General features: G+C 43.4%; 1 protein-coding gene across 1 annotated transcript in view; it reads left to right on the top strand.

Moving 5' to 3' along the window:
• The window catches only part of LOC103052057 (IgGFc-binding protein), a 31,445-nt gene that overhangs the window by 10,081 nt on the left and 1,217 nt on the right, over nucleotides 1-20,147 (top strand). The window contains exons 7-18 of the mRNA XM_088140223.1: nucleotides 1,389-1,962; nucleotides 3,259-3,458; nucleotides 4,452-4,593; nucleotides 5,218-5,549; nucleotides 5,888-6,458; nucleotides 6,898-7,475; nucleotides 8,888-9,410; nucleotides 10,079-10,638; nucleotides 13,018-13,576; nucleotides 15,352-15,545; nucleotides 17,340-17,717; nucleotides 18,678-18,962. Coding sequence (XP_087996349.1) covers nucleotides 1,389-1,962; nucleotides 3,259-3,458; nucleotides 4,452-4,593; nucleotides 5,218-5,549; nucleotides 5,888-6,458; nucleotides 6,898-7,475; nucleotides 8,888-9,410; nucleotides 10,079-10,638; nucleotides 13,018-13,576; nucleotides 15,352-15,545; nucleotides 17,340-17,717; nucleotides 18,678-18,962 — 4,896 coding nt within the window. The remainder of the gene's footprint in view (nucleotides 1-1,388; nucleotides 1,963-3,258; nucleotides 3,459-4,451; nucleotides 4,594-5,217; nucleotides 5,550-5,887; nucleotides 6,459-6,897; nucleotides 7,476-8,887; nucleotides 9,411-10,078; nucleotides 10,639-13,017; nucleotides 13,577-15,351; nucleotides 15,546-17,339; nucleotides 17,718-18,677; nucleotides 18,963-20,147) is intronic.

Below are 20,147 nucleotides of genomic sequence, written 5' to 3'. Positions count from 1 at the left end.
GAAGATGGTTCTGTTCCTGTAACACACTCTACTGAGTCAGTAATGAGGGTGTTAGCGTGCCATGTGAACATAAACAAGGAGTCAGTTAACTGAGTCCGCTAACTTCCAGGGGATAAGATTTAATTCTGAAGAAATCCAGCCATGTGTGGGATTCAGCTCCCTTCCTTTAGTCAAGCATGTCCTGGGAACTGCTTAATTTTAGATCGACGAACTCTTACCTCTCCCAAAACTGGAGCAAAATCATCACTAGGCCTTCCGTTTCTAGGACTGTTTCCATTTTCACATCCCCTAGGTCAGGGGAATTGAAAAATATCCCCAACTGTATCACAGTTGACTTTTTCTTAATTTCTTTCACTCCATCTTGGAGGAGGGAAGAAAAGGGATGTGACTGGGAAGATTAAAAATAGTTGCGGCAACAGAAACATAGCCATTGACAGGCAATCAGTAGAAAAAGATGGCTAATCAAGGGTGCTTTTGGACATGGGCTTTGTTATACAACCAGTCAATTTCACAGGGATCCCAGAAGATGATATTCCCCATTAATAATTCCCCTCTTATTCCCCTACCACTTTTCTTACTAGGGAACTAAAAAAAAAAAATTCTGAAAAAGCAGAATAGCTATGCTATCATTTGACTGGTAGCATTAGGATCTATCTGCCTGGAAACACCGGGAGATAAAAATGGGGTGGAGGGGCAGGGGCAAATGCCCCCCTCCCTGAAGACCCCAGTGATGATCTTTAGTATTTCACGGCTGGACTTCAGGGGTGGATACACAGTTAGGGATGAGAAGTTCACTAACTGAAGAGAGTAAGGAAGGTGACCTTGATGGAGATATGAAGGAACTATTCCCTAGGCAAAAGAGGCTGAAACTTTTTTTTACCTCCAAAGCAATGAGATAACATTCAGAAGTGGTTCATACAGATGCCTCCCTAATTCAAGTATAAGGAGGAGGAGGAGGAACAGAACAATTTGTTCTGTTGTTATAGCCAATCTCAATAAAAGTAGTTTCAGCCTCCCAGTGGAGTTGATTTCCTGGTCTGTTCTACCTAATGGGGCCGACACTAATTATTGAGAGAAGTTAGTTACATAGCAAAGTCCTAAATCCCCAGGGAGTTCAACTACAAATGATTCACCCTATTCAACTGGACACTTGTAAAAACTGTTGATGGTTCTCCAATTTGAGATCAAGTCATTTTTTTTTTTTTTAAATGGGAGTTCCTTGTTTGTTACCCATGGTGTATATTGTTTGGAACTGAAATCTGCCTCTTTTTAAAAACATCTCCTGGAGTTTTGAAGGTACTTGGGAGACCTTCAGTGATGTACTAATCTCCTTCTTCTTCACCTGTCTGATGCAGCTTTTCAGCAAGATATATTCTTTATTCTGACAGATAAATGGAGTATTCCATCGCCTCCCTGTGAATCTTTTGGATGGGCAAGTCCGAATCTATCAACATGGCTTTTACCAGAGGATCGATGCTTCTTTTGGCTTTACGGTGACCTATGATCTCTTCTACCATGTGAGAGTCACTGTTCCCAGCACCTACCAGGGTCAGCTGGGTGGCTTATGTGGAAACTACAACAGACAGCAAAAAGATGATCTTCAGCTGCCAGATGGCACGGTGGTCTCAGATGTGGCTGTGTTTGCTGCTGCCTGGAAAATCCAGACCCCTGACATCCCCTGTAGTGATGGATGTTCTGGGAACAGCTGCCCAATTTGCAAGGAAGAGAAGAAAGAGTTGTTTAAACAACGCACCTTCTGTGGGATCCTCACAGCCACCGATGGGCCTTTCAGTTCATGCCATGCTATTGTGGACCCCACTCCCTATCTAAACCACTGCATCCTTGATTTGTGCATTGGTGGTGGGGACAGACAAATCTTGTGTCGTAGCATCCAGAGCTATGTGGCAGCCTGCCAAGAAGCCAAGGTCAACATACAGCCTTGGAGGAGCCCAGACCTCTGCCGTGAGTAGCAATCAAGAAGCATTACTAACTGGGACCCTCAGATTGAAAAAGGTGTATGTCCCTGATATAAAGAATAGGGGTGTGTAAATGAGCTAGGATCCTGTGATTCAGTTCTGCAAGCTGATGCAAAATTAAAGAGTCAGTGCAATGTGAAAAGTTGATCTGATCAAAGTACATGCACATGTGGATAAAAGTTCAGCAAATCTTCAAAGGTACCTAATTTTTTCTGACACATCGGTCAGGAGATTCAATGGGAAGATTCAGTTCAAATGATGATTTGACCATATTGCCTATAAATAGAATCTTTGATGCTTCACACAGCCTTAATTAAGAGCTCTGAAGAGAGAAAGAGAGAGAGAGAATGAAGTAGATAATTGGAAGGTAGTCAGCACTTAATACCCTCTTCTCTTCACTTGGTCATGACCCAAGGAGGTCCACTGCTCTGGCCACTCTCCCATGTTGCTCTCCCAAATAGGGACGATTGCAGTCTACTACTTCTACAATAACCATTGGGATAAATGTGGTGAAGGCAAAGGAGGGAACTACCTTGAGGCCTGTAGGCACAGGACCCTCCCACCAGGAATCTCCTTCCGTCCACTTCTTGCCCCATGCCTTCCATGAACCTGATTGAACCAGGTAGCCCTACTATATCTGGACTGCAAGCATCCAGGTGACCATTAGATGGCACCAAAGAGAGTTTTCTCTGTCTCTTGGCTGGCACGTCGTAGTGGTCATCTTTTTCAAGACATGGTAGCGAAGTGTGTGGTCCAGTAGGAGTTGTAATGGAACAATGGCAAGGAAGGGGAGAATAAGGGAAGGAACATTGCCACTGCTATCACCTCTTCTTCCACTGCTATTTCCAAGTCACCCACCTCCTCAACAGAAGCAGGAGGGACTGGAAATGGAGCCCTAGGAAGCCCTTTGGCCCCAGAAATCCAACTTGGTTGCTCTTCTCCTCGTTTAGCTCTCCTTCTCCTTCCTGCTTGAAAAGGAACAAGGGGAGAAATGATAGGCATACAATATTTCAGCTGCAAAATACTGGATGACCACTAGATGCTTGCAAGAAATACAGACATGGTAACTGTTGCCACCTACCGGTGGTTGCAGTCCAGATATGGTATGTCCTTTCTCTCACCTGCTTTCAATTGCTGCATCGGTGGCGCAGCTTAATACCTGGGATTTTTCATCATTGGGGGAAATATGTGAGAGTTTCCTTGGGGCCCAGAGAGCTCTACGTAGATCACTGGCTATAATATCTTCCTAGCTGACAAGTTCTCCTTGCCCTTTCTCCTGCAGCTCCGACCTGCCCAGCCAATAGCCATTACACCATCTGTTCTAATATCTGTGAAGTCACCTGTGCTGGGCTTACGGATCACCTTAAGTGCCCAGAGACCTGTGTTGAAGGTTGTCAATGCGATGATGGCTTCTTCTCAGATGGCATCAAATGCATCTCCTTGGATGAGTGTGGCTGCTTTGAGAACAACATGTACTTCCCGGTATGTTGAAAAGGGATGCGGTACTGGAGCTGAGTTTATTCCTCTAGTTGGCCTGCTAATCTAAAATCACTTTATATCAGCCACTTAGTCTGGCATTATCACTTTTTTTACTCACTTTCGGGAGGAACCAAGACCACATCATTACTAACTTGTTGTAGGTCTTGTGTCTTTGTTTGAGTCAGATTTTTGGAGGTCCCCCTCAAAAAAAAAATAAAATAAAAAATTGATACAATGGTAGCCTATCTTTGGTAGACTGTTACTGTTCTTGTAATGAGAAGCTAATTTCATTTGGTAACTACTGATAATAGCTTCCTGTTAAGTGCAGTTCAATCTTATTGGAGAATTACTGTATTCCTTAATTAATTCCTGTTTTCTGTTGCGTGTTTTATTAATCTCCTGATATTATCACTCCTTGTATGATGGTCATATGGATAAATTAAGCCAAGGGCTGGCAAGCTGCACCATGTCTTAGATGACACACAAGAACCTCACAGCAAGAGCAAACAATTCAAGGTGTCTTCAGGGGATTATTATCATTTTATGAATGGCTTCATTGTGAATTAATGCAATGGAAGGAAAAACTCAGTATAGCATTTCACGAAAGCCCTGGAAGGCCAAGAGAAAAGTGGACTCTGATTGCTCAGATCTAATCCCACCCCTGTATGAATTCTTGCTATATATCTCAGCTGGCCTGGGATTCCATTCTTCTCCCTCAACCCCGTAAGGAATAACACCTTCAAGGCAAACAGTGTTTCCAGGAACCAATGAGGATCTTCTACTCATCTTCTACTAGGGGCCTTCCACATAGTTGTGAAGCAACTTCTAGATAAGCCTTTTCTCTTCCACAAAGCTGGTAGAGGAATTGCAGAGGCACATGAATATGGCTCCTGAATGAGATGTGCCTGGCTGTAGATACCTTTTCCCCATGGGATAGTTATAAATATGGTTTTGGATCCTGTCTTCTTACCTGTGGTTGTTTTTCCTGACACCCAGCCCAATGAGCCGGTCTTGCAAAACAATTGCAGTCAGAAATGTATCTGCAGTCCAGCCGGAGGGTTCTTCTGTGAAGATCATGCTTGCTTGGCCAGTGAAGCCTGTGTGGTGAAAAATGGGATTTTGCAGTGCCAGAACAAAGGTAATGGGTGACACCACCGTTCTGGTGAGCACTTGATGGATGGAAGAGGGAGGATTTGATTTTATATCCAACAGGATGGGCTTGAGAGTAACCAATAGTTCAGCCATGCTAGCGAATGATCCTGTATGTATAGGCTAAAGCTGAATGCAATGTGAAATGTATGTAGTTTAATTTAAGTAGCTGCTGTGGGAGGGACTTTGATTCTTTCTATTTCCCCCTCAATACAAAGAATGCCTTTATGGGCATTTATATACCTGGGAGGATTTTATACATAGGTCTAATACAACATCCACTTAGGGTGTATTTGTTCAACACGCTTAACCAAGTCACTAACCAATGTAATGGCTATATTTGCTCAACATGGTAAACTTGGTTAGTTTTAATCTTAGGTAGATTTTTTTCTGGCTTAACATGGGGTGTAAACCCTGGCTATTTGAACCCAGGCTAGTTTATGGTTCAATATATTGTGCAACCTAGAAAATGGGTTACCTATGCAACCAGATGAAGTATGTTGTGTGACTCCAACCATAGTGTGATCCCAGCTGCAGGAATATAATTTTCAAGTCATATTGATCTTCTATACTTAGCTTCTACTTTCTGCAGCCTTCTATCTTTCTCTTTCAGATCCTTGCAAAGTTAAGACTTGCCGCCCCAAAGAGACATGCCAGATCAAGGATGGACAGGCTGTGTGTGTCCCAGACTACATGGGAAACTGTTGGTGCTGGGGGGACCCGCATTGTGGTACCTTTGATGGCTACAACTACGACTTCCAAGGCACTTGTTCCTATGTGCTCTCTAAGTTGACAGGCAGTGATAAAAGCCTCGTACCCTTTTCAGTGGTGACAAAGAATGAAAACCGAGGGGGTAACACAGCTGTCTCCTACGTGCGAGATGTCCTCATCCATGCCTATGAGCTGGAGATAACCATCCGTAGTGGTGAAAATGGCAGAATCCGAGTAAGGGCAATTTTATCTATTGCTATGTTGGAAATTCACTTTGCATTTCCATCCCCACCCCCACTCCCAAGCTTTCTCAGTCAATTGATGGGAGGACAATGCTTCCACCATATTAACTGTCATTCTTAAGTAATACTTTTCTCTTAATAACAGAATAGCTGAAGGCTGTATCTGAGTGTTGTATCTTTCCTGCAGTCTGTCTTTCCTTACTTTGCTGATGGGAAATCCATAAGTGGAAGTTGTACATATAATTCAAATTGATCTCTCTCTCTCTCTCTCTCTTTGCTTCCTAAAAGCACACTTATCTGTGGATTTCTTTTCCAATCCCTCTGACACAGGTTAATGGCGTGATCTTCAACCTGCCAGTATCTCTTCTGGGAGGCCAAGTCCGCATCTTCTCAAGTGGCAACTTAGCCAATGTGCAGACCAACTTTGGTCTACTGGTGACCTTTGACTGGAACTGGCGTGTAGAAGTCCACCTGCCTAGTAGCTATTATGGAAACACCGGTGGACTCTGTGGTAACTTCAATCAGCTGCCAGAGGATGACAGGAGAGGTCCAGATGGCCTTTTGTTTCCCAGTGTGATCAGCTGGGCTACTGCCTGGGCAGTGGAGGATGGGGATCCACATTGTTTCCATGAGTGCAGTGGAACTTGTCCAATATGTGATCAGCAAAAGCTGGCAAAATACAAAACAGATGGGCAGTGTGGGATAATCTCTATCTCAACTGGACCCTTCCAGGGTTGCCATGCTGTTTTGGATCCTAACGTTTTCCTCGACAACTGTGCTTTGGATGTTTGTATGAATGGAGGAGACCATGACATCCTGTGCCAAGCTGTGAACTCTTATGCTCAAGCCTGCCATCAGCAAGGCCACCAAGTTGGTGACTGGAGAACTCCCATCAATTGCCGTAAGTGCTGAACATTCGGTCTTCCTTACAGTGTTCTAGCCTGACTTCTAATATCCATACTAACAATAATTAAAAGCAGTACACAACTGATATGATGTAAGAGAGGAACAAAGACAAAAGTAAAAAAATATTTTAAAAATCTAATTAAATTAAATGGAGATGATGGATAACATATTTAAGCAAAATTTACACTACCTGTGGAAGGAACAACTTCTTGAGGAGATCTTAACAGGCTGGAGGGGCACTTGCCTGGCCTCCTTGCTTCCTGAAGCAAGAAGTTCTAGAGTTGAAGTGCACAGATGGGGATATATCAGTGTAAGAGAGCACAGAGAAACATGAGGCCCAAGGATGGAAGATATACAGAAAAAGTTGTGGGTTGCATGGAGTTTGGAGAATGGGAAAATCATAGTTACTCAATAGGTTCTTCCTTCTTTCACAGCTCTCCCTTGTCCTGAAAATAGCCACTATGTGGCCTGTGGAAGTAGGTGTCCAGTGACCTGTTCCTCCCGCAATGCGCCCTTGTTTTGCTCAAAGGAATGTGTGGAAACCTGCCAGTGTAACGATGGCTACATCCTTAGCACGAACAAATGTGTGCCCATAGAGAGCTGTGGTTGCTTGTATAATGGCTTCTACTATGAGCCAGAGGAACAATTCTGGGACAAGGACTGTGGTTTGCGCTGCCGGTGTGATTCCAAGCTTGGTGCAGTGGTGTGCACCCCAGCTGCTTGCCAAACTGGGGAGCAATGCAGGGTGGTCAATGGAGTCCGAGGCTGCTATCCCAGCTTCTCTACCTGCATCTCTGCCGGAGACTATCACTACACCACCTTTGATGGGCAAAGATATAAGTTTGAGGGCAGCTGCATCTACCAACTGGCTGAAGTCTGCCTTCCCAACCCTGCTCTCACACCATTTGACATCTCTGCTCAGAACAGCCCAGCCCCTGTGGGCCGTGCTGTTACATTAAGAGTGTATGGAATAAACATCACTCTCCATGCTCATCAGGGTGACCAGGTGAAGGTAAGATCCCTTTACTCAATATGTTTAACCAGGTCAGGTTAAGATCTACCTGCTGCGTTTGCATGACATGCTAATCTAGGTTTGTTTTAACCTTGGATAGGGTCCCCCCCCCCCCGGTTTATCTAGTGTGTGAAACCAGACCATTTGGTTAATTTCCAGGTCAACATATTGTGCCAATCTAGAAAAATGGGTTAATTTAGTCACCAGATTGACTGTGTTGTGGAACACAGCTATGAATACTACATGGGTCTCCCATGGCTTTGAAAGAGAAAGTCAAAGAAGTGAGTTCATCAGTTGCATATTATAACCAGCCAAGGTGTATTCGACAAAGAGATAAACTGGAGAGCCAGTTTGGTCTAGTGGTGAAGGCACCGGGCTAGAAACCAGGCAACCATGAGTTCTAGACCTACCTTAGGCATGAAAAGCCAGCTAGGTGACTTTGGGCCAGTCCCTCTCTGTCAGCCCAGTCCACCTCATTGGAGTGTTGTTGAGAGAAAAATTGGAGGTAGGATCATTAGATACGTAAGCCACCTTAAGTTGACCAAAAATAATGGCAGGATAGAAATATGATAAATAATTATTAAACAGAAAATGGACTTCCCTTGTAGGGTTTACAAATTTTGCAGTAGGGACTTTACTACTACTACTACTACTACTACTACTACTATTATTATTAATATTATTATTATTTATTATTAGGCTTTAGACAGCGTGGTTATGAAATGGTTATATCACCAGGTAGGCACAGGTGATATTTTTACTTTGGTTTGAGGGTTTTTTTTTTAATAACAGAAAAGTGGTCTGTTGATCCTCCCAGAATATTAACTTGCTTATTAGGGGTCTTCATTCCTTAAAAATGAGTCACATATTATGTTGCTGAAAATTGTTATTTTACAGAATTGAATTTCAACAATAATATTCTAACGGGCCTGCTGAGGACTGCAACACTTAATCTGAGGAGGCACGTGTGATCTTCAGGCAATTAGATATCTACTCTTGCTTAATGGCAGAGGGTGTTTAAGCACTGTTTAGAAATATACATAGTCCATGTTTGAAGTGTTCTGGTTCTGTAACAAGAAATGCTGGATTTTTCAACCTGTGTAATTTGCTATGTGCTTCTTAGTCTGCACTAAGGTCCCAGAATCCTGGGAGCTGAAGTCCACATATCTTAAAGTTGCCAAGATTAACAAACACTGGCATGGATAATTCTAGCTATATTCATTATGGGGAAAGTCGAAGATCCTAAAGGTCAAAATTCAAACATCTGTTTCTCCTACTTTCCAATATATCTGCCTTTGTTCAGCTTGTGTTTCCATGTGTTTCTTTTTCCCAGCACCAAAAGAGCTGGGGATTTGGGGTTTTGTTTAGTTTCATTTGAAGAGAAACAAAATTAAATTCTCTGTTTTATTCAGGTGAATGGCAACACAAAAAATCTGCCTTTTAGCCACGAAGAGAAAATTCATGTTAGTTCTGATGAGAGCCATTTTGCCATCAAGACGCATTTTGGCCTGTTGATCAAACTATTCAAGGGGAATCTCAGCATTGAAACAACTGTGCCGTGGAACTTTGCAGGACATTTGTGTGGGCTGTGTGGAAATGCCAATGGAGACCCCAGTGATGATAAGATAGAAGATGGGAAAAACTGGTGGGTGGGCTGTTCTCCAGGCTGTTCCCCAGATTGTCCTTCCTGCACATCAGCTGAGCTAGAAAGCTATCAAAAAGATCAGTATTGTGGGTTGTTGCGCCGGGCAGATGGGCCCTTCATCTCCTGCTACAGTGCCATCCCTGTTGCATCCTTCTTTGATGAGTGCATCAAAAAGACCTGTGCAGTTCTGGGACAGACACCTGTTTGGTGTGAAGCTATTGCCTCTTACGTAGCAGCATGCCAAGTCAAGAGTGTTGCTTTACAGAATTGGAGGACTGATAACTTCTGCCGTGAGTTTGAACTATTGGAGGGTTTGGCTGAAGGGTACAAGTTAAGAAGAGCAATTAAGCTAGTGTGTCTTGTGAAACTTCAGTAGTTAGTGTAGCTGGTGTACTTCAACTGCATTGGACTGTAGTTGCTATAAAACCTGATCATGTGACCTAGCATGTATGATGAGCTATAATCATGCCAAAGATTATTTTTGTGATATTTCTATTCATCAGTGAATCACAAGCCAAGTAGCTAAAGTTGCAGGTGCTCTTCCTGTCCTTAAACGTATTTATGGAACTTATAATACAAAACCATCTCATAGCAGCAATGGATATGAAGATTAATTAATCTTCTGCCAACATTAATCCCTCCCATAGTGCCAGATAGAAGAGTGTTCTTTATTTCTAATCTAATCACCTGATCTATGCTGGATTAAATGTTGATCCAGGAGCTGCATATGGCTGTAGCTTCCAGATTTCACATTTAATTCCCTGTCACAAAATGAAGAACATTTCTTTCATCCTAATTTTGTTGTATCTGTTGAGCACAATCCATTTATAATTTTGCTCTTGACGTCAGTCAGAAGAATTTAGGTTTGCCTAACAGGTTGCCCTCCTGCTGTGGACCACATTGTAGCTCCACCTTTCTGTGACTCTCCTTAATCTTCTCCTTATTTTTCCTCAACTAGCTCAACCTTGTCCAGCTAACTCTCACTATGAACTTTGTGGAACCCGTTGTGCTGCTACCTGTGAAAACCCCCAGCTTCCACTTGTGTGTAAGGCGCCTTGTGGTGAAGGTTGCATCTGTGATCCTGGATTCATCTTGAGTGGGAACCACTGTGTACCTCTCAGGGAGTGTGTCTGTGAATTCGAGGGCAAATACTATAAGAAAGGAGAGGAGTTCTCCAGCGGTTTCTGCCAGAAACGCTGCCGATGTATGGAAGATGGAACGATTCAGTGTCACGACTTCTGCACTGACGAGGATTCCTGCAAAGTGGTGAATGATGTCCCAGTTTGTTTCCCCAGAGAATCAGGCACCTGCTATGCACTGGATGGTTGGAATTATGTCACCTTTGATGATGTGCATTACTCACTGCCAGCTTTTTGCTCATATATACTTGCTCAAAGTGACGAGCGACACAAGTTCTCCGTTGTCATCTCAGCTGGAAGCAATGGCATTGAGAAAGTAAAGGTTCAGGCTTCTGGATACCATGTAGTTTTTCAGAGAGGCAAGAACTGGGAAACACTGGTGAGTCTCTTTCATGCCAAATATACAGAAAAGGGTCCCCATCAATCTTGCCTGAAAAGTTGGATTTTTTACTATGATCCGTTGAAGGAATTGCACATTTTTTCTGATATGATTTGTGTCTTATTAATTTGCAGATATTAAAACAGTGATAGGAATTGCACTGTGATGTAATTGCAAACTAGACATTAGGGACATTGAAAGTTCTATATTTTTAGGGGTTCATTATTAGTAGACATATGGGAAACCCCTGAATTATGGCTTTTCTTCACAGGGGAATCCTGAGAAACAGAATACTTCCTTAAGAGTGTGCCATTCACAGGGTGCTGTGTGGGGATCAATATTTAATTACATAATTAATTACATAATTAAGAACCACTTTGGTGTAGTGGTGAAGGCACCCAGCTAGAAACCGGAGACTAAGGCAGGACTAGAACTGCGTGTTCTAGTCCTGCCTTAGACATGAAGCCAACTGGGTGACTTTGGGCCAATCACCCTCTCTCAGCCCTTGGTCAGGAAGAAAGCAAGAGCAAACTACTTCTGAAAATGTTGCCAAGAAAAATGCATGGACTTGTCTAGGCAGTTGGCAGGAGTCAAAACTGACTCAAAGGCATGCGTGCGTACACACACACACAAAATTACATGATCATGCTTAAAATTGAAGGGTTTGATGAAGGTATCCTTAGTGTACTAGAGAAGTTAAACTATAGGGAGTCAAGAACCTGTCATTTTCTTGTCAGCTGTAACTCTGTGAAGAGCAGACATCAACAATTTACAGTGGCAGATGTTGAGAGCCAGATGTTGTGGGAATCCTCTTTTGCTTATGAGTAATTTATTCTCTTTGGACCCTATTTACACATTGGCTTCATGAAGGGATCGTGCATAACTAAGGGATATAGGAAATTGAGTGGTTGAACTTGCCCCCAAGACCATCATGTCCTTGACCTTGCAAAAATATAGACTTACCTCTAAGGCAGAGTGTGGTGGCAGTCCCTGATAAGCTCTTTCAGGAAGCAGTTGCTGAAGGAATGGATGAGGAGTGCTGATGAGATCACAATTTGAATCATACAGAGAACAGATCTCTGTATGATTCAAATTGTGGTGAGGAGATGCTGATGGAAAGTTCTGTCCTATGGCTGGACTGAATCCCTCAGTGTACTCAGCTTCTGTATATGGGGGGAAAAAACCTATAAGAAAAGGTAAAAGAATCTGTGTATGTTTAGCCCACAGAAAAGACAACTCTGAGGGGATAGAACAGCAGTCTTCAAACATTCCACAGAAGAAAGAATGGACTTATTCTGTTTTGCTCCAGAGGGCAGGACCAGAATCAGTGGGTTGAAACTTCAAGGAAGTAGGTTCAGGCTAGACATCAGGATGAATGTCCTGACTGTATGAGTATTCAACCACATCAAGTGCTGAGTTTTCCTTCACTAGAGTCCTTCCAGGAAAGGCTGGATACTCATGTGTCAGAGATGTGCTAGTGGATTCTGCACTGAGCAGGGGATTGATCTAAGATGACCTCTAAGGTAACTTTCAACACTCTGTTCCTAGCAATGAGGAAGAAGTGATCCATCTTCATCTCCAGCAACAGAATGTTCTAGTCTAACCTTCTCCATGGGACCATGAACATCTGCACCATTGGGTTCCTGACCATGAGAGGGAACAAGACTAACTAACAGCTTATTTCTCCCAGCAGGCTTTTAATGAATGTAGAATGGCATCTTCCTATTCTTGCATTAGACCTCCATGCAGCTAATTTGTGAACTGTACTTCTATATCTCTTTCTAACTGGGTGCATAACATACTGTAGATTAACCCTGTTGTCCTTTGCCTTGACGAGGTGCTTCTCATGGAGTCATTGAGTTCCATATTGTGGAGGAATGGAGATTGTTGCATTTGCTTCAACAAGCTGTTTCTTCTGCTTCTGGGACTTCTTCTGGCTCCTGGCATGCTGGATGAGTCCTGGAAGCAATCTGGAGTGAAGTAACACACCAAAGCATCTCCCATTTTAGAAGTGTGTATGTGGGAGGGAGGGGAGATAGCATATTGTATCACAAATCATCTTTAAATGGGTGCTTCATGCAAACCTTTCATGCAAAGCACTCCACACTCCTTTCAGAACTTAGCACATCCACATTGTAAACACAGATTTGATTTACCCATGCTGGCTTGCCCTCTAAAGGAGCAAAGGATAGCTTGCATATGTAAGTCATGTATCATAGTCTAACCCAATCAAGCTTTGCCTTTCCTTGATATTAGCTCTGAGACATTGACATTAGTTTTAATGGAGCCAGTTCATCCATTCATTTGATATTCATTAAGAGACACACATTCAAATAGATACATTGGATTCAGTCTTGTCTCTTGCATCTCATTGCACAGGTCAATGGAGAGCGTCTTCTCTTGCCAGCTAACCTTGGAAATGTCTCAGTGAGACAAGACGGCATCGTTGTGCTGCTTCGTACCAATTTTGGCCTGCGGGTCTATTACGACCTCAATGATTGGGTGGCAGTATCTTTACCTGGTGCCTTCCAGGGCCTCTTGAAGGGGCTGTGTGGCAACTTCAACAAGGACAAGAACGATGAATTCTTCTTGCCCAATGGAAAGCCAGTCCAAGATTTGACTGAATTTGGAACCTTTTGGAAAGTTGAAGGTGGCAGTTGCTTGGAAGGCTGCAAGGATAAATGCCATGTTTGTGATGAGTCTATGGAAGCAGTGCTCCAAGCCAAGAACCACTGTAGGTTGATCCAAGCTGTTTCAGGTCCATTCAGTGGATGTCACAATACCGTTAACCCAAATCACTTCTTCAATTACTGCGTGGCCAGTCTGTGTGCTACTAATGGAGCAATAGAATCTCTCTGCCAAAGTCTTCAGGCCTATGCAACAGCTTGTCAAGTGGCTGGTGCCACCACTGAGGCATGGAGAACATATACCACTTGCCGTAAGTTTAGACAGAGGCTTTTCACACTGTGCTTACCCCTAATGTTTAACAGGATCTGCTAAAGACCCAGAAGCTTCATTTGCCCAGCTTGATACAAGTTACTTTGCAACTTTGTAAGGTTTTTTTTAAGGCTTAGCATGTTGTATGAATCCTGCACATTGATTAATTTATGATTTTATTTTGCATAAATCTAGAAACTGGGTTAATTCAATAACCAGTTGAATATAGCCTTTGGCAACTGTGGATGGAGATGGAGAGGTGGTTCCATCTTCTTGAACATGGTGATGTCACTGAATGGATAAGACTGTGGTTTCCAGGGGTTTTAGGGATTAAAGAAGCTTCGTACACCTTGCTAATGCTGTTTTCTGCTGTAAAGAGCCAGGACTTTTTAAACTCCATTTCCTGGCCGTTTGTCTCTGAAATTTGGCAATGTAGTTTGAAAGGGTGGGGGCGGGGTAATACAAAGGGGATTTGAAGGCAATCTGTGGAACATGGGCTGAGAAATGGTCATCTTGCTATAAGGGAATAGAACATGGAGAAGCAGCAAACAGTATGCGTGCTGTAATTTTTATTTTATTTTATTTTATTTTATTTTATTTTATTTTATTTTATTTTATTTTATTTTATTTTATTTTGTGCCTTCAAGTCAGTGCTGACTCCTGGCAGCTGCCTAGACTAGTCCCTGCAGTTTTCTTGACAAGGTTTTTCAAAAGTGGTTTGCCATTGTCATCTTCCTAGAGCTGAGAGAGAGGGACTGGCCCAAGGTCACCTATCTGGCTTTGTGCCTAAGGTGGGACTAGAACTCACCATCTCCCCGTTTCTAGCCTGATGCCTTCACCAATGCACCAAACTGACTCCCTATAACTAGCTCTGAGATTATGGGAACAGCGTAAAAAAGCAGAGCTTGCAATGTTGGGGGTGGTTCTCCAGAAGCTTTTTGCTAATCAAAAGGTGGCTTCCTTTCAGTCTTCCTCTCTGGCTAATTTCCTTGGGGGAGAGAATGATCATAGTCATCCAAGCATAAAGAGAGAACTGCATGCCACAGTTCTAAACATGGACACATAGGTACACGCCTACCTGCTCTTTAAATTCTTAGAATATGCACAGCAATCCAAGTTGCTGTTTTAGGACTGCATATCCAAAATAAAGGATGCTGTCTTGCCTAGGTTCACCTTTTTCACTGGGCAGTGAATACAGTTTGGGTTTTACCTGCCATGTGAACCCTTCTACTATGGCTGGTAAATTCAGCCACTGTGGCTTGTAAGTCATGGTTTATGGATGATGGTATGGCTTATTGAACAAACTAAAATTAACTACAGTATGTGAACTCTGCCTAAATGTAGATTACTGACTTGAATGATAGGGGAATGAGGCACAGATTGGGGACTACAGGGAAATGATCAGACAGCCAGTTCTGCATGAATGGTTACAGTATTTAGGATAAGCAGACATCTATTATGGAGCTGTCCAAAACGCACATACTCTAACTGACATCTCCTAATTGGGATTCCTGAAGAATATAAGGAACGAGAAGCCTATACAGTTGGGTGATGGTGATGGTGATGGTGATGGTGGTGGTGGTGGTGGTGGTGATGATGATGATGATGATGATGATGTCGTCAAGCAAAAGCAAATGAGGAGAAGTTAGCTGGAGAAACTCATCCCTCCTCATTTTTGGTTTCTGATCTGATCCATGTGCTCCACATAGAAAAATTGCTTAAGGTCTCAGATCTCTTCTAAGTAGCTTGCTCATATAATTGTACTCTGCTCTACAGCTGCTCTGAACTGCCTCCCTGGCACCCATTATGAGCTTTGTGCTCGAAACTGCAAGGGCACCTGTGCAGGAGATCTTTTGTGTGTGGATCCGTGCGTTGAGGGCTGTGTCTGCAACGCGGGGACCTGGGCGAATGGAGCAGCCTGTGTGAAGGCCGAACAGTGTGGATGCTGGTATGATGGGAGACTCTTCCAGGTGAGAAGGTTTTTTTTAAAAAAATTGGACTACGCTCTTCCCCAGAAATCAACTGCTATCCTTAAATGCAGAGCTCCAGGGATGGGGTGAAAAAATGTGAAGATGGCAGCCATGATGGGGCAATTGAAGCTTTGCCTGTTATTTATGTGCAACACATGTGCAGTACACATTTTTAAAAAGGATCACACTATTGTGGCCTCACCTGGACATTTTTGGCCATATTCTGTGGCCAGCCTTGACCATGGGTGTCTGGAGGGTAGAGTAAAAAAAAAGTCAAGTTAGTGGCCAGCATATGATCAATGGTTCACTTGTTTTTTATGTGTGACCCATCTTGACTTTTTCACCATTCCCCGCAGACCCCCTTAGTGGATTCCTTGCCCTTGGTTTCTGCAGTTAAAATACATAGCAATTTAAATATTTCCATGCCTATGTTAAGAAAGGAACCTGTATTTCATGAGTCCTCTGTCCATCTTAGCCTGCTGATTGATTGGCAATCAACCTTTCTTGCTATTAAGCATGCTTGAGTTAATTCAGATTTATTTATTTATTTTGATGGAGGGGACGGCAAGGGGGTTTGTTCCACTATAGGCTTTTTCAGCTCTGGATTCCTCCAAGCATGTAACCACCACAGTAGCCTCATTTTGGCTGGATTCCTGTCGTAACTCACCACCTGAATTTGCTATTTTAGGAAATGATACCACACTCTGCTGCTTATATTGCCCTTGGAGCAGTTTCATAGCAGAGCAATAAAAGAACTGAGCCACAAACGACTCCTATGAATGATGGTGGTGATCACGCTGCATAAGAGCCAAACTATATGGACTCCATAAATGGAATTCAGCCTCTTGCTCTGATTTCTAGGGTTGCCTTTCGATGCAAAGCACATTTGCATCCCTCACACACAGAATAAAAACTATGGATGTGTGCTTGCAGACACACACACACACACACACACACACACATTTTGCTTAAAATATAATGGAAAATTCTGTTCCCTGGATAGGACTTTCAGCCAAAATCATTGGTGCTTTGCAGTCATCTGCATATTCAATGACAATGATGGTTTTTCTACATTGCCCTTATATCTTCCCTTTTCTTTCTGTTTTCAGTCTCTTTCTAAATTGGCTGAACCCATAATTTTGAGTAACACACAAAATAATAACCCCCCCCCCAATTGCCTCTAACTTTCTTTCTCTTTTATTGAATTACATATTGCAGATGGTGTTTGATGTTTGCAATTGTTTTCCTGTTAATGTCAGCCATGTGATTTGGTAACATCTGAAACATATTGAACTTCACCCCTCTATTTATTGAGGTTTATTTATTTATTTATTTATTTATTACATTTGTCCCCCGCCCATCTCCCCCCAATGGGGGACTCTGGGCGGCTCACCACACGTTAAAACAATAAATAAATATACAATTAAAACCTAGAACAATTCACATTCACAAAAATAAAAGAGGAAACATCCAGGAGGCCGACGGTTCAAGGCAGTGATGCCAGGCCACTAAGGGACTAGCCAACCCCACACTTGATGATCCTCCTCCTCACCCCAGGCCAGATGGCAGAGCCAGGTCTATATTCCTACCCCTGTCGTGTGATGTTCTTTCTTGAATTTTAGAAAACAAAACCTAAACAAAACCAATCCTTATTAAAAAAAAAAGAACATAAAACAAAACAACCCAACCCGTGTGATAGAAATCTGCATACATGCTCCTAGTTGGAGAATCTGAGACTTCAATTTCTAAATATGGAACATTGTTTTCATGCGATGACTTCTTCTCTTCCTCCAGCAAGGAGAGAGCTATCTCTCTCCAGACTGCAAGATGCGCTGCAGATGCGAAGGCGCTGGCCAGCTGAGCTGTCTCCCCCACAGCTGTGGAACTGGTGAAGTCTGTGGGCTGAGAAATGGGCTGCGCGGCTGCTTTCCCATGGAGGGCCGCTGCATAATGACACCAGGAGATCATTTCTCTTCCTTTGATGGCCTTTCTGGGAATATATCTGCTCCTGGAGCCTACCAGTTGGCGTCCCTTTGCAACATCCACTCTGACGATTGGTTCCGCCTGATAGTTCGAGTTACATCATGTCTGCCTGTCCAAACGACTACTGCCACCTTGCACATCTTCTTCAAAAATTTATTTATTACTGTGAATGACCAGAAAGAGGTTTGGGTAAGTGGAAATCAAACCAAGGACCTGGGCTCTCTTAAATACCTATTAATACCACGTCTTTCCTTCAGGCCTTTATGGGAACTCTTGCAAGACTAGTTGTGTAATCTAAGACATTGTCACAGGGAACCCAGTTGAGTTGTTCTGTACTGTGCAACTCAGACCCATCTTTGCATTGTGGGGAAGGGGGAAGACATAGTTTGCTATCACAGAAAGCATGGCAACCTTAAGTGAGATGGGCGGCTATATAAATATGATAAATAAATAAATAAATAACCTTAGGGTCAGGTAACATGAGGCCTGACATTTGCCCATGAGCCTCAGAAAATAAAATGGTAGGAAGGTGTAGCTCAATGTCTTGTTCCCCCCTTTCCCTAGAAAGAATGTAATGAGTAGTGGAGGGAGTATCCTGGGTGACTAGACAATGGTTGGTGGAAAAAAATTCACCCTCTTTTCTCCTGATAGCTGGTGCCTGGTTCTGCCTACCATCATGGCAGCCATTTGTAGCTAGGCAAGCTCCTCCCCATAGCAGCCATTTTGTGAGAATGGTGCAGCATGCACTGAAAATCCCAAATGTGCCCACTTAACTTCCCAAGATTGACAAAGATTACTAAAAAAGAGGAAGAGAGTCCAAGAAGATGAAGGATCTGGGGCTGAAGACAGCAGACCTCTATGGGGCTAGCCATCCCCACGCTTGAAGTATTCCTTCCCCACCCCAGGACAAGTGGCAGAACCAGGTCTTCAAAGCCCTCCGGAAGGCCAGGAGTGAGGGGGCCATTATGGCAGTTATTATCCAAAACCATCCACAAGGTCCCAGGTGGCCTGCTCCTGATCTGCAGATGAAATCACATCAAGCTTGCATAGTTTTCATTCTTAACTCAAGCATCTGGAGGAGAATTTTCGTGACTGGACATTGTCCCTTCATCTCCATCTAACTTAGTTTTCTCTGCTTGTATGTCCTAGGTGAATGGACTGCCGGTTGAAATCCCACTCCAAATCACAAACTCAGTGAAGTTTGACCTGACCGGTGATGTGATTGCCCTGCAGACACCTCAGGTTCAAATAACATTTGGCCCAAATCGAAGAGTAGCCGTGTCGGTCATTCCAGCTTTGGCAGGGAAGGTGTGTGGAGCTTGTGGAAACTTCAACCACACACCGGTGGATGACTTGAAGGGGCCAGGCGGAGTGGATGTCAGTGACGTTCCAGAGCTCTTGTTGTCTTGGACGGCTAGAGATTTTGCTGCACTGGTAAATGAGTTTTGATCACTCCTCCCTACAGATTCTTCTGGCCCTGTCTCCCTGTCTGCTAATAACAAGGCTTTACCCAAATTAAAACAGCAAGCTGAGCCATCAATTTCCTAAGAGAACCATTGACTTGAAACCACTCTAGGTGAGCAGATTTGGGGCGAGAGAAGAACATTCACTGACAATTCAGTGGCTCCTTCTGACCTTGAAATTCAGTGGAGGAGTTTTTTGAGGTCCTTTTCTATTTAACATTTTTATGCGCTTGTGGCTCTTAGCTATGGCCTCTGATGGTTTCTCCAGTCCATCTCCAAAATGCTCTGGGAAATGATGCTTTGATATAGCATCATTACCTAGTGGTATTTGGAAGAGGGGAATGAGGGGCCATTAATGTTTTAGACAGAGCTGAAGCTTCTGCTGCCCTCAGTGCAGGAGAAGGGAGACTTCTGCATTTGGGAGCCATTTATCACTCACCAGAACATTCCCCTCTGAAATAGATACAACATTTTATTCTGTTGTAAATCATGAAACTGTAAAATGTACCAGTGGGTGGCTGGAAATACTGGAGTCTGGCCTCCTGGACAAATTTAACAAAGATCAAATTTATATATATTCCCTTGCTGTGAAAAAGCTCTGGTGTGTACCTTAAGCTCTCCCAGCTGCTCCATCCATTTTGGTGGAAGCATCAGGGTTCCTGAGGGTTCCTCTTCTGTTGACGTGAACGAGAAAATCTGCATGGAGTAAAGCTCTGGGTGGCGTACGTAGAACTCTGCAGGGGGGAAGATCATTCCAGAAGGCAGGTGTCACAACTGAAAAGCCATGCCTTCTGGTCCCATCAGATGGCATTGAGTCAGGGAAGAAACGTGAAGCATGCTCACCCTATTGGGGTGTGTGGGATGGGTACGTATCAGTAGGGATATTTGCAAATAACCTGGTCCTGTGCAATGTAGGGCTTTATAGGTGGTAAACCTGGAATTGCACCTGGAAACCTTTAGGAAGCCATTGTAGCTTGCGGACTAGTGGTGTTACATGGGCATACCTAGGTGCACCCTTCACTACCTGCATTGCTGCACTTTGGATCAATTGTAGCTTCTGGGTGGTTTTCAAGGGCAGCCCCATGTTGAGTGTGTTTGTAGTAGTCCAGCTGGGAGGAGACTAGAGCATACATGACAGTGAGCAGGGCCTTCTGAT

The sequence above is a fragment of the Python bivittatus genome, unplaced genomic scaffold (assembly GCF_059951505.1).
Source record: "Python bivittatus isolate LINGU-HERP-01145 unplaced genomic scaffold, Pbiv_v1 ctg000310_np1212, whole genome shotgun sequence".
Classification (NCBI taxonomy): domain Eukaryota; kingdom Metazoa; phylum Chordata; class Lepidosauria; order Squamata; family Pythonidae; genus Python; species Python bivittatus.
Note: the sequence above shows the minus strand (reverse complement) of the source record. Positions and strands in the feature narration are given on the sequence as shown.